This window comes from Macaca fascicularis, chromosome 7 (assembly GCF_037993035.2).
Source record: "Macaca fascicularis isolate 582-1 chromosome 7, T2T-MFA8v1.1".
NCBI classification, from domain to species: Eukaryota; Metazoa; Chordata; class Mammalia; order Primates; family Cercopithecidae; genus Macaca; species Macaca fascicularis.
In genome coordinates, this window is record NC_088381.1 from 40,700,010 (window position 1) to 40,713,221 (window position 13,212).

General features: G+C 42.6%; 1 protein-coding gene across 25 annotated transcripts in view; it reads right to left on the reverse strand.

Moving 5' to 3' along the window:
- The window catches only part of CSNK1G1 (casein kinase 1 gamma 1), a 229,751-nt gene that overhangs the window by 12,649 nt on the left and 203,890 nt on the right, over window positions 1–13,212 (reverse strand). For 11 of the 25 annotated variants that reach the window (XM_073996014.1, XM_073996016.1, XM_005559768.4 and 8 more), the window contains 2 exons: window positions 11,590–11,700; window positions 3,229–3,335 (listed from right to left, as the gene is read on the reverse strand). In XM_073996014.1, the coding sequence (XP_073852115.1) occupies window positions 3,229–3,335; window positions 11,590–11,700 (218 nt within the window). Of the gene's footprint in view, window positions 1–3,228; window positions 3,336–4,067; window positions 4,317–11,589; window positions 11,701–12,566; window positions 12,703–13,212 lie in introns of those variants that run through there. The other 14 variants (XM_073996019.1, XM_005559775.4, XM_073996012.1 and 11 more) reach the window with 5 other exon arrangements.

Consider the following 13,212-nt stretch of genomic DNA (forward strand, 5'->3'; position numbering starts at 1 on the left):
AGACCGTTATTTCTTTCGACCTTTACACTAAACAAGCTGGGTGAGGAACCCAAAATCAAAAGCCTGAAAGTGAAGGTTTCACACAGTCTCCCCAGTACTGAGGTGCGTCTCAATATAAGCATCAGCCCCCTCTACCCCACAAGCAGGCTGCATGAACAAATGGCATCACAGCTGCGTGCAATGCGGGGCTGTTTGGAACACCTCGTGCTTCTCTAGCTGTGACTTCTTCCCATGAAAATGATCAACCAGGTGGACATAGGGCTATTTCCTTGCCTCCACACACAAAGGCCAAGAAAAACAACACATGGCTGGGCCCTGACAGTTCTCTGGGCAAGATGGATTGGTAGCCCATGAAATCACTAAATGCCCTAAGCCAGGAGCTTTGGGATGACATCTGGTCAAATATAATTGCTCCTCTATGCTTTCTACATCTTTTAGAAGATCCAAACCTGAAGCTGGTGGCAAAGAGGCACACTTGTCCTTTTCGCTAAATGACAAGACTTTAAATTCTCCTTACATTCTAGATGTTAAATTATACCAATACGGAATACACCAGATTGAAATCTCTGTGTGAATGAGCCCATATCTTACACACAGAACACAAATACCACACTCACATACACAATTAGTATACACATTTACCAAAATGAGATGAGATGAATGGGTTCAAAAGATAAACCTATATAGGGCATAACATAAAACTAAAGCCCATTTGATTACTGCATTCAAAGTATACTATTAAATCCAAAGTTAAACTTCTAGCCTTCAAAGTAACAGCCACAAAGGTGAATTGAGAATGGGGTGGGAGCTGAGAAAAGGTACGGCCATCCTTCAAGCTCTGACAATGTTTGGATCAGACCATGCTTAGTACAGTGGTTCTGAACATTGGCTACAAGTTAGAATGACCTGAACTTTTAAAATTATTGATGCTCAGGCCACATTTCAATCAATTAAATCAGAATGCCTGAGGCCAGACTCAGACATTTGTATTTTCTAACACGCCCCAGATGACTCCAAAGTGCAGCCAGTTGAGAGCCAAGAGGTTGGGAGTAACATATTGTTTATTTAAGAGAATGTAGCTTTGTATGGAAATCGAAAAAATGTAAGTACCATTAATATCTCCAAAGTCTCTGAGAATAGAGAGCATGTTTCCTTACTAAAATGGTCTTTTCCTGGCATAACCAGCATAACCCTCACCCCCTTACGTATCAGTGCCTTACGCAAGCTGGGAGAAGAGCTCTGAAGCTGCCTATAGTTAGCAGGGGTTCAACAAGAGACAGTCAAATCATCCTCATTTACTTTTGATATATTGGGTAGGAATCCTTAAGTCCTGGTTTTCCAAGCAAAAACTTTTTTTTTTTTTTTGAGACGGTGTCTCGCTCTGTTGCCAGGCTGGAGTGCAGTGGCGCAATCTCAGCTCACCACAACCTCTGCCTCCCAGGTTCAAGTGATTCTCCTGCCTCAGCCTCCCGAGTAGCTGGGACTACAGGTGCGTGCCACCACACCCAGGTAATTTTTGTATTTTTAGTAGAGATGGGGTTTCACCATGTTGGCCAGCATGGTCTCAATCTCTTGACCTCATGATCCTCCTGCCTCAGCCTCCCAAAGTGCTGGGATTACACACGTGAGCCACCGCACCTGGCCAAAAACGTGTGTGTGTGTGTGTGTGTGTGTGTGACAGGGTCTCACCTGTCACCCAGGTTGGAGTACAATAACATGACCATAGCTCACTGCAGCCTCAACCTTCCAAGTACCTGGAACTACAGGTGCATGCCACTATGCCCAGCTAATTTCCAATTTTTTTATAGAAATGGGGTCTCATTATGTTGCCCAGGCTGGTCTCAAACCCCTAGACTCAAGTGATCCTCCTGCCTCAGCCTCCCAAAGTGCTAAGATTACAGGCATGAATCACCACACCTGGTTGGAAAGGACTTCTTGAAAGTAAAGTGAGTTTATCAAATAGATTGTCAGGGCTGGGCACGGTGGTTCATACCTGTAATTTCAGGACTTTGGGAGACTGAGGCAGGAGGATCATTTGAGCTTGGGGAATAGAGGCTGCAGTGAGCCATGATCATGCCAGTACACTCCAGCTTTGGCAATAGAGAGAGACCCTGTCTCAAAAAACAAATAAATAAAAAAGATGGGCAGGGGACCAGGGGAATAGGCAGGAAAGACAACAATACACAGTGCATCTGGAAGGTGGAAGAATTTAGGTCTTAGTGGCATCTCACTAACTTACATTTAGAGGTATAAGAGTGTTCTGGCTTGTATTAAGCTACTTGGGGGCTCATGAGACTTCTTAGGTACAATATCACTATAAATACATTGTCTGCTTCAGAAAACAAGACACTGGGATATCCTGCAGGTTCTCAGAGGGCTCACAAGAAAGGTCCTCCATATCAGGGACAGCAGCAGTTACTGACTCATGGTGTCTCTATCTCTCCCTACCTGGTATCTTCTTGAAGTCTAAATCTGGATCTAAATTTGGGATGGGGAAAAAAGGGGAAAAAGTGGTAGAAATGCTGCTTTTGCAGCAGAATTGACAGTTATCTCACCTTCCACCTCAGATTTTAAGAGTTTAAACACAGACCATGCAGCGCACCAAGGGGCTGGTGGTATGGGTGGGGCAAGACACACACATGCAAGAGAAGCAGAAAAGGGCGTGGGGCAACCTCCTTACCCTCCTGAGATGAGTATGACTTCATTCTTTTCCCACACTCTCATTCACAGATGCAGACTATAATATTTTTCTTGCCTGACTTAGTCTCCCTGAAGCCAGAATCATTTGAAAGTGAACAAAATGGCCCTGAACTCCTTGTTCCATGATTATACATCCAGTTGTTAGCCCACAATCAGAAATCAAATGCTATTCAGCATGGCCCATGGTTTAACAGCAGATTTTTCTCTATATCCCATACAGAGCAAGAAGCTCCACAGCCCCAAGAAGCTCATGGCTACTATCTATTGTAGCCCTGATAACATGATTCTTTCGGTTCACTATGTCTTTTTCATGTGAACTAGAAAAATGTGACTGTCTTCCCCGAAATCACAGCTAAAGAAGGGCAGTAGCAGCCTTAAAGTACCATGCAAAAATTAAAACAGTTAAGGAAGAAAGCTGTGGTTACAAGCATGAGAAATCCAGTCTGAGATGAGCAGCACACAGAGAGGAAGAGACAGAAAAGGTTTTTCAACCCATAACTTAAGAGCCCCCTTGGAAGATGTACGTACTTAGCTTCCTCCACTACCTCCACCTCGGCATGAGCTGTGATTGGTGCATTGGAGTGGGCTCCTGTGGGATCATCGACATTCAGCTCTCCATTGGTTGAGCTAACCACCTGAAACAGAAAGACATAGTGTGTGACAGGCAACATGGCACCAGAAATCTCTTGCCAGCGCCAGACAGGGTCACTAAACAGGCAGTGTCTGGAATGTTTGTTTTCCTGGGTTAAGGGATCAGTTTAGGGAAGGTTCCCAGGCCCATATCATGTGAGAACACTAAAATCAATGATGTAATCATATAATGATGATAATAACTTCCATACTGAGTGCCTCTACTCTGTGTCTGGCACTCTGCTACAGTGTGTGTGTAAATTTAAATCCTAAAAAAATCTTATGAAATAGGTCTTTTGACAGATGGAAACACTAACAAATGACTTAACCAAGGTTTAGAGTTAATATCGGTGAATTTCCGTGAGGAAAATTTGTTCTAAACACACAGATTCTTTCATATTGCAAAAACACACACATTACTTTACTAAGTTAAAAATAACTGCATGGCTGACTTCTAAAGGTAAAATCACTTGGCTCCCTTGAATGTGATGGGTGAAGTCTACTTCTCTCAGTTTATGATGCTATAATTATATAGACTTAGTGATGATGTTGAAAGAAAAAGTTCAAAAAAGGAAGTCAACAGTGGGTACCAGAAACTATAAACAATCACACTTTCCTTCAGAAATTTCCTCATGGCTTTGAGCATTGGTTCGAAGTTACACAAATAACAAGACTGTCACATCCTCTCCGGCAAGAGGGAAGATGGTAAAAGAACATTCTCCCTTGGAAAGCCAGTCTTATTTCAACGATCTTTATTTCAGGTTCACTGTCATCCCACTTCTCACTGATGGTCCCCGAAATGTAAGTGAAGGCTCTCACTCCTGTCATCTGGTTAATGTGGACCCGATCAGGCTTCTCTTGCATGTGTAGCTGCTTCTGCCACCTGGTTGCATTTCCAGCACATGATTCCTGTTTATGTGGGTGCTGGGAAGTGGGAAAAGGGGCCTCACTGCTGGACAAAACACTCTGCTTGTTAAAGACCTTGGCTGAAACATGGGAGAGAACACAAAATAGGATAAACAATTTGGATATCATACGCCCTTGGATAAGTACTTCCATCTATTTGAGATTGTTTCTTATAGGTTGATGAGAGAATTATACAAGAAAATGTATGAGACTGTCTAGTATAATACCTAGTAGAAATAAGGGAAGCAGCATAGTGTAGAAATTGCCTTCATGAGCCCTAAGTTAGAACCCCAGCTCCACCACTTATTTGCTGTGGGTCCTTGGGCAAGATCCTCAGTCTATGCCTAAGATTCCTAATCTGTAAAATGGGAGAATAATGCTGCTTACCTAATGGTGTTTACTGTGCAGACAACCCACAGCAAGTGCTTAGCCCAGTGCCATGACACATAGTAACAGCTCAATAAGTGGTCATCTTACTGTTCCTCTCTCTCCGTAACTGTTTATTCTTATCTGCCTCTAGCTCAGGGGTCCTCACCAGCAGTTAATCCACAAAAATTTCCTGAATAGTCATAAAGAGGAGGGTGGGAGGAAATATTTAGTACATGTAGCCTTTGGGACAGATAGGGTGAAAATTACTTACTAGCAATCTATATCCACCATTATTTCTAAACAAGAAATAATTATTGTTCTCATTAATAACACTTTTTTTTTTTTTTTTTTTTTTGAGAGAGAGTCTTGCTGTGCCACCCAGGCTGGAGTGCAGTGGCACGATCTTGGCTCACTGCAACCTCTGCCTCCCAGATTCAAGCAGTTCTCCTGCCTCAGTCTCCCAAGTAGCTGAGATTACAGGCATGTGCCACCATGCCTGGCTAATTGTTTGTATTTTTTTTTAGTAGAGATGGGGTTTCATGACGTTGGCCAGGCTAGTCTCGAACTCCTGACCTCAGGTTATCCACCCACCTCGGCCTCCCGAAGTGCTGGGATTACAGGCATGAGCCACTGTGCCCAGCCTCCAGCTGAATCTTTATAAAAGACTTTTATTTATTTAAACACAGGGAGACTTAAAGATTAAAGTGTATTGAAAAAGACTAAGACATTGTAAAAGACTGATGAGGCAAATTGTATTACTTAATGCGAGGCATGAACCTTGATTAAATCCTGGACACTACAATATTAATTCTGGGGACAACTGGAATTAGGTGGAATGTGATATGAACTGTATCTTAGATATTATGAAATAAACTTTCTTAGAATGTCTTTGTTCTTAGAAGACACAGGCTATAGTATTCTGGGATAAGATGTAATGATGTCTGCAACTTACTTTCATATGGTTTAGCAAGCCAACACAAAACACACACTTTCACTCACAGATTTTTATATATATATATATATATATATATATATATATATTTTTTTTTTTTTTTTTTTTTTTTTTTTGAGATGGAGTCTCACTTTGTCACCCAGGCTGGAGTGCAGTGGCACCATCTCGGCTCACTGCAAGCTCCGCCTCCTGGGTTCACGCCATTCTCCTGCCTCAGCCTCCGAGTAGCTGGGACTACAGGCACGCACCACCACGCCCGGCTAAATTTTTGTATTTTTAGTAGAGACGGGGTTTCACCGTGTTAGCCAGGATGGTCTCGATCTCCTGACCTCGTGATCCGCCCGCCTCGGCCTCCCAAAGTGCTGGGATTACAGGCATGAGCCACCACGCCCGGCTAACTCACAGATTTAAAGCAAATATGGCAAAATCTTAATAATTCGTTCAGCGAGGTTAAAGATACACAAGAGTTGATTGCATTTCCTTCCCGATTTCTCTGTAGAGTTGATATTTTCAATACAAAAAGTTGGGAGAAAACCAGCAAAACCAAAAAGTTGAGGAAAGATGGTATATGGATTGGAAAACCACAGCTCCTCACTCTAATGCTATCCTGTTAATTTCCTCAGTGCTTCATTTGCTTCTTGTGGACATATTCTGGTTGCACACCAGTGATAATGCTGGTAAGCTCATTCTGTGAGCACAAGAGTTACAGGAGAAAACAGTAAGTTTCTAGTGGACAGTTCAGGAACTAGACAAGATGTTAAATAAAATGTCTTGGCTTCTACTCACACGAAGGAAACATTAGTAAGCATCACCACTGAGAATTACCTGGTGACTCTTGGTCATGGGGCCTGCTCACAGCGTCTCTCATGGCTTATACTTCCTAATTTCTCCTCGCTACAAATTGCCATTTAGGCCATAAGCACTGTCCGTGGGCAATCTAAGGAATAAGAGGTTATCCTCATTTTACAGACTAGACATCCTGTCTGTATCAATGAGCATCTGGTCTCAAATGAATGAGACATAAACAGAGCTTCCATTCTCTACTTTTAAACTTAATTGTACCAAAAACATACCTAAGACTTAAAGGCTACACATCTGAGCCTTCACAGCATCCGATTAATTATTTCAGGTTGGAGGTCTGGTTTGTCGAACTACTGAACTGCAGGCAGTGGAACAAATACCATGTAAGTGACAGAAGAGTTGGATTCTAGGCCTTGTTCTACCATTAACATCCTCTGTGAGCCCTGTTTTCTAATTTTATAAGACAAGGCAAATGACCATGATCCTATCAACTTCATAAATATGAAGGGAATTAAATACAATGATGTTTAGAAAACAAATTTAAATAATTATAAAGAAACTTATGAATGTAAAAAATTACTGACCTTTTAAACAATATTAACTTTATGGGTTTTTTTTCTTTTTTTGAGATGGAATCTCACTCTGTCATCCAGGCTGCAGTGCAGTGGTGTGATCTTGGCTCACTGCAACCTCTGCCTCCTGAGCTCAAGCGATTCTCCTGCCTCAGGCTCCTGAGTAGCTGGGACTACAGGCATGCACCACCACGTCTGGCTAATTTTTGTATTTTTTACTAGAGACGGGGTTTCACCATATTGGCCAGGCTGGTCTTGAACTCCTGACCCCAAGTGATCTGCCTCTTATGTTTTTTCTATTAAATTTTTAGTATAACTTCATGGCTGGGTGTGGTGGCTCACGCCTGTAATCCCAGCACTTTGGGAGGCTGAGGCAGGCGGGTCACGAGGTCCGGAGATCAAGATCATCCTGACTAACATGGTGAAACCCCATCTCTACTACAAATACAAAAAATTAGCTGAGCGTGGTGGCGCACGCCTGTAGTCCCAGCCACTCAGGAGGCTGAGGCAGGAGAATGGTGTGAACCCGGGAGGCAGAGCTTGCAGTGAGCAGAGATCACGCCACCACACTCCAGCCTAGGTGACACAGCAAGACTTCGTCTCAAAAAATAAATAAATAAACAAATAAGTAAATAAATAAATTTTTAGGATAACTTCATTATAAAAGATAATAAAAAATAAGCTTCATTATAAAAAGCTTTATTTGTGGCTGGGCATGGTGGCTTGTGCCTGTAATCCTAGCACTTTGGGAGGTCAAGACAGGTGGATTGCCTGAGCTCAGGAGTTCGAGACCAGCCTGGACAAGATGGTGAAACCCCATCTCTACTAAAATACAAAAAACCAACTGGGCATGATGGCGGGCACCCGTAATCCCAGCTACTCAGGAGGCTGAGGCACGAGAATTGCTTGAACCTGGGAGGCGGAGGTTATAGTGAGCCAAGATCATGCCACTGAACCCCAGCCTAGACAACAATGCGAAACTCTGTCTCCAAAAAAAAAAAAAAAAAAAGCTTTATTTGCATACTTCAAACAGACATTTATTTTGCTTTAATCACTTAATCGCTCATTACTCTGGCTATACCAAACAAGACCAATTAATATCTTATAGCATTACTCACAAGAAAGACTAAGGTGAAGGACTGTTTTGACATTCAGACCTGGTAATATCCCTTTTAGCAGTCTCAATAATTTGGGTTATTAGTTTCATTTCTCAAAATGTCACTGTGAGGAGAAATTAGAGCTGTGTACCAAAGGAAACAGTACTTTAACTCATGTGTCATTCTAAGTCTTAAGTCCTTACTTGGTCCTGAACATTTCTAAAAACTCCCTAAACATTTTAATTTAGACAACTTTAGAAGAATTTTTTGAAAGAGAAAATATATTATCTTCTGGCATTTAGGCCTTCTACACATATAAGATCTGTGGAAATACTGGAAGAATGAGAACCATGGGGGTCTGCCCATTAAATATCTTGGAACAGGAGTCTCCATGTGCCTTATCAGAGCAAACTTTTCTTATCTTAGCATTCTGCACTCCTCCCCGGGTCATGGTGTCTGCAAGTCACCCAGGTTAGGCCAAACATGTTTTTACTACATTACCTCTAGCAAGTGAGACAACTCATAAATATGTGGACATCTGTTGTGTTAGGAAAGTATTGTTAATTTGGTTTGCAAAAGGTATGCTAAAAACAGTGTAAGCCCAAAGAGGCCAATGTAATGAGGAGCAGCAGAGCTGAACATAATATTAGGTAAATGGTGTAACTGCCTGTCCCCTATCTAAGTGCCAAGGAAGCTGGTAAAGCTTAGTTTATAGGGAGTAGAGGAAGTTGCATATTTCAAAAGAGCCGATGGCTCACGCCTGTAATCCCCAGAATTTGTGAGGCCTAGGCGGGTGGATCACTTGAGGTCAGGAGTTTGAGACCAGCCTGGGCAACGTGGCAAAAACCCATCTCTACTAAATATCCAAAAATTAGCTGGGTGTAGTGGCAGGTGCCTGTAATCCCAGCTGCTCTGGGGGCTGAGACAGGAGAATCGCTTGAACCTGGGAAACAGCAGTTGCAGTGAGCCAAGATTGCACCACTGCACTCTAGCCTGGATGACAGAGCAAGACTCCATCTCAAAAAAAAAAAAAAAAAGAAAAAGAAAAGACAAAAAGAAAAATGAAAATAAGAAATATGCTTATTTTGTAATTATAAAAAATCAAGGATAAACCACAATGTTAAACAGGAAAACACCAAAGAGCTGCTCTTGCAGCTCTGTTTTGAACAAGCTGCTCTCTTCTATTGGTGTACAGATCCCAGGATCTCCTAACTTTATTATTATACTAGGGATTCCCTTTGTTTCTTTCCTGTGCTGGATCTCTGGTTTCCTGGATCCCAGATATTCCTTTCTTTTTATTTTTTTGAGACAGACTCTCGATGTGTCGCCCAGGCTGGAATGCAGGGGCGCAATCTCAGCTCACTGCAACCTCTGCCTCCCAAGTTCAAGTGATTCTCCTGCCTCAGCCTCCTAAGTAGCTGGGACTACAGGTACCCGCCACCATGCCCAGCTAATTTTTTTTTTTTTTTAAATTTTTTAGTAGAGACGGGGTTTCACTGTGTTGGCCAGGCTGGTCTTAAACTCCTGACCTTGTGATCTGCCCGCCTCCGCCTCCCAAAGTGCTGGGATTACAGGCATGAGCCACTGCACACGGCTGCTACTCTCTTGTTCTATTAATTTTGATAACACACATCCTCTTGTGGCTTCATAAGAAAGGGTGCCTGAGAAATAAAATTGAAAGGGTTTTTTTGTTTTGTTTTGTTTTTTAAGAGACAGGGTCTTGCTCTGTCACTCAGGCTGAAATGCTGTGGTATGATCATGGCTCACTGCAGCCTCAAACTACTCAAGCAATCCTCTCGCCTAAGCCTTCCTAGCCGCTAGAACTATAGACACACACCACCACACCTAGCCAATTTTTCTGTTTTGTGTAAAGACAAGATCTTGCTATATTGCCAGGATGGTCAAGAACTCCTGGGCTCAAGTGATCCTCCTGACTAGGCCTCTCAAAATGCTGGAATTATAAGTGTAAGCCACTGTGCCTGGCTCCTAAGAGCAACGGTTTTTTTTGTTGTTGTTTTTTTTTTTTTGGAGACAGAGTCTCACTCCATCACCCAGGCTGGAGTGCAGTGGCGGGATCTTGGGTCACTACAACCTCTGCCTCCCGGGTTCAAGCGATTCTCCTGCCTCAGCCTCCTGAGTAGCTGAAACTATAGGTATGCGCCACCATGCCCAGCTAATTTTTGTATTTTTAGTAGAGACAGGGTTTACCATGTTGGCCAAGATGGTCTTAATCACTTGACCTTGTGATCCGCCCGCCTTGGCCTCCCAAAGTGCTGGGATTACAGGCATGAGCCACCACGCCCGGCCATCCTGGCTAATTTTTTAACTTTCTATAGAGACGAGCTCTCCCTTTGTTGCTCAGTCTTGTCCAATCCATCATTTTTTTTTTTTTTTTTTTTTTGACATGGAGTCTCATTCTGTCACCCAGGCTGGAGTGTGCAGTGGCACGATCTCGGCTCACTGCAACTTCTGCCTCCCAGATTCAGGCAATCCTCCCACCTCAGCCTCCTGAGTAGCCAGGATTACAGCCATGCGCCACCAGGCCTGGCTAATTTTTTTTTTGGTATTTATAGTAGAGATGGGGTTTCACCATGTTGGCCAGGCTGGTCTTGAACTCCTGACCTCAAGAGATCTGCCTGCCTCGGCCTCCCAAAGTGCTGGGATTACAGGAGCTACCATGCCCAGCCTCAATCCATAATTTTAACCTATATGATCCTATGTGGTTTTTTACAGGGCCAAAACTGTCTTTCAAGCTGTGATTAAGATCTTTCCATTAATCACTCCTTTTAACAGCATATCCTAGATGATCAAGGCTACCAAGATGCATTTCTATACGCACAAACCTGTCTACACCTTTATAAGAATTTATGTTTGACAGCTCTGAGGTCACTGTGTGTCCCAACTGATGGTGTCACCAGTATGAGAACAATATTGAGGCTAAGATTATTAAAAAATTCACATATAAGACAAGTTAAGAGATACAAGATGTTCTAGTACTAAACAGAAAACAAGAGTTTCAGAATAGCCCAAATAAAATCAGAAATAATTTTCTTAAGATCACATTGATTCCAGGGAGAAAAATGGAAACAGCCCAACTTCTTGGGTAACCACTCAGAAAAAGATGACTTATACAAATTAACATTCTCAGCTTATGCATTAAGGCACATATCATGGAATGAGCAACATATGCAGTCCTTTAGTCCTGTATTCAAAAAATATTTGTAAGTTTCAGGTCTTTACAATTCACAGACTTAACACTAACACAATTCCACCTTGATGTTATTTTTATGGTTTATCATGAATGCATCAAGGTGGTAGGACTAGGTTAACCAGAAATCAGTATCAGAAATCATTCAGGTGTTTCTCAGTCAATGACAACAGGAAGTAATCATCGTAACAAGCGACTCTTACCCAAGTCCACCTAGACAAAAAATCTGCAGAGATACTCAACTAGCCCTTCCTATAAGCTTCCTTTCTAAAGCCGCCAAAGTTTCTGAAGCAAGCCAACACTCTACCAGCCAAGATGGAAAGGCCAGGAAAAGGCAATAAAGGCAGTAAATACCTGCACTGATCCCCCATGGCGGTCTGCAGCCAAGTGAGACGTCAGGTATGAGGTATTGGTCTGCCGGCTGGGCTGAATTTCCCATTCTCCTCGGCGCTCTGATGATGTATTCTGCTTAGGCATTAGAAAGCATGAGAGCAAGATATGGAAGGAAAGGTGAAGCAACAGCAAGCCATAACAAAATCAAGTACATTTGTGTCCCTGTAGGTTTTTCTTTTGGTTTTGAATTTTAAACTAACAACCACTGGAAAGCACTGAGGAAAAGGAAGCTTGTCTACATTCATTTTAGCCTAATGAGTCAATGCATCAATCTATAGCACACCCTTCTTATCCACACCCAGAAAACCAATAACGACCAAAAGAGGAGGGGGGGGGAAAAACACACACACTCAAAGCTGGGATCATCTTTCAGTTTCCACAGAGGTAAAATTTCAGTAGCCACTGCAGATCAAACTCAGAATGTTAAGATACTTGGACAGGCGGGGGCGGTGGCACACGCCTACAATCTCAGCACTTTAGGAGGCCAAGGCGGGTGGATCACGAGGTCTGGAGTTCGAGACCAGCCTGACCAACATGGTGAGACCCTGTCTCTATTGAAAATACAAAAATGAGCTGGGCATGGTGGCGCATGCCTGTAATCCCAGCTACTCGGGAGACTGAGGCAGGAGAATTGCTTAAACCCGGGAGGCGGAGGTTGCAGTGAGCTGAGATCATGCCACTGCACTCCAGCCTGCTCGACAGAGCAAGACTCCATCTCGAAAAAATAATAATAATAATAACAAAAAAAAAATAGCTACATTGTTTGCATGGTTCTTCCAACAGTTTCTAAACTGGAATCAGAAAAAGTTTACTTATTAATATGATACTATGAATTATTTTCTTCTGGAAAGCAAAAGGAGGGTCAACCTTCAACTAAAAACTTCTTTGGATTCTGCTTTCATGTTAGTATCATTCAGGTCTCTTCCTTCTTTACCTGCTTTTTAGATCTCCTACTATTCTGATCTTGCTCATATGTGACTTTTGTTCAGAAGAATCTGTTTAGGTGCCTCTTCCCCTGTGCCAGATGGCTGAGTTGTTAACATCATAATGCTCAGCTGTAACAGTCCTAAGGCTCTACAAAAATGAAAAATGAGTAGTGGGAGAGTCAGCAATGAGGGATTAGTATATCAAATTTTAATTGCTGCTGATATAAACAGCTACAGGGGTTAGGATGTGATATTGCTGCTCTGCATGAAAACCAGAAAGGACGATAAAGCTTCCAAATGTTCACGGCTATAAAAGTTGTATTCTATAAAAAAGGAAGGGCAAGAAAGTAATGGTTTGAGGGTCTATATTCACTCCCCATCAATATCTCATTGACAAGAGTTGCTTAAGGCTCATCCGTAAGTCACCAAAAAGGCATTTCTCATAAAAATCAGAGCTTTGTACACCAGCTACGATTTACTCTTTTTTTTTTTTTTTTTTTTGAGACAGAGTCTCCCTCTGTAGCCCAGGCTGGAGTGCAGTGCGTGATCTCAGCTCACTGCAAGCTCTGCCTCCCAGGTTTACGCCATTCTCCTGCCTCAGCCTGCCGAGTAGCTGGGACTACAGGCGCGCGCCACCATGCCCGGCTAATTTTTTTGG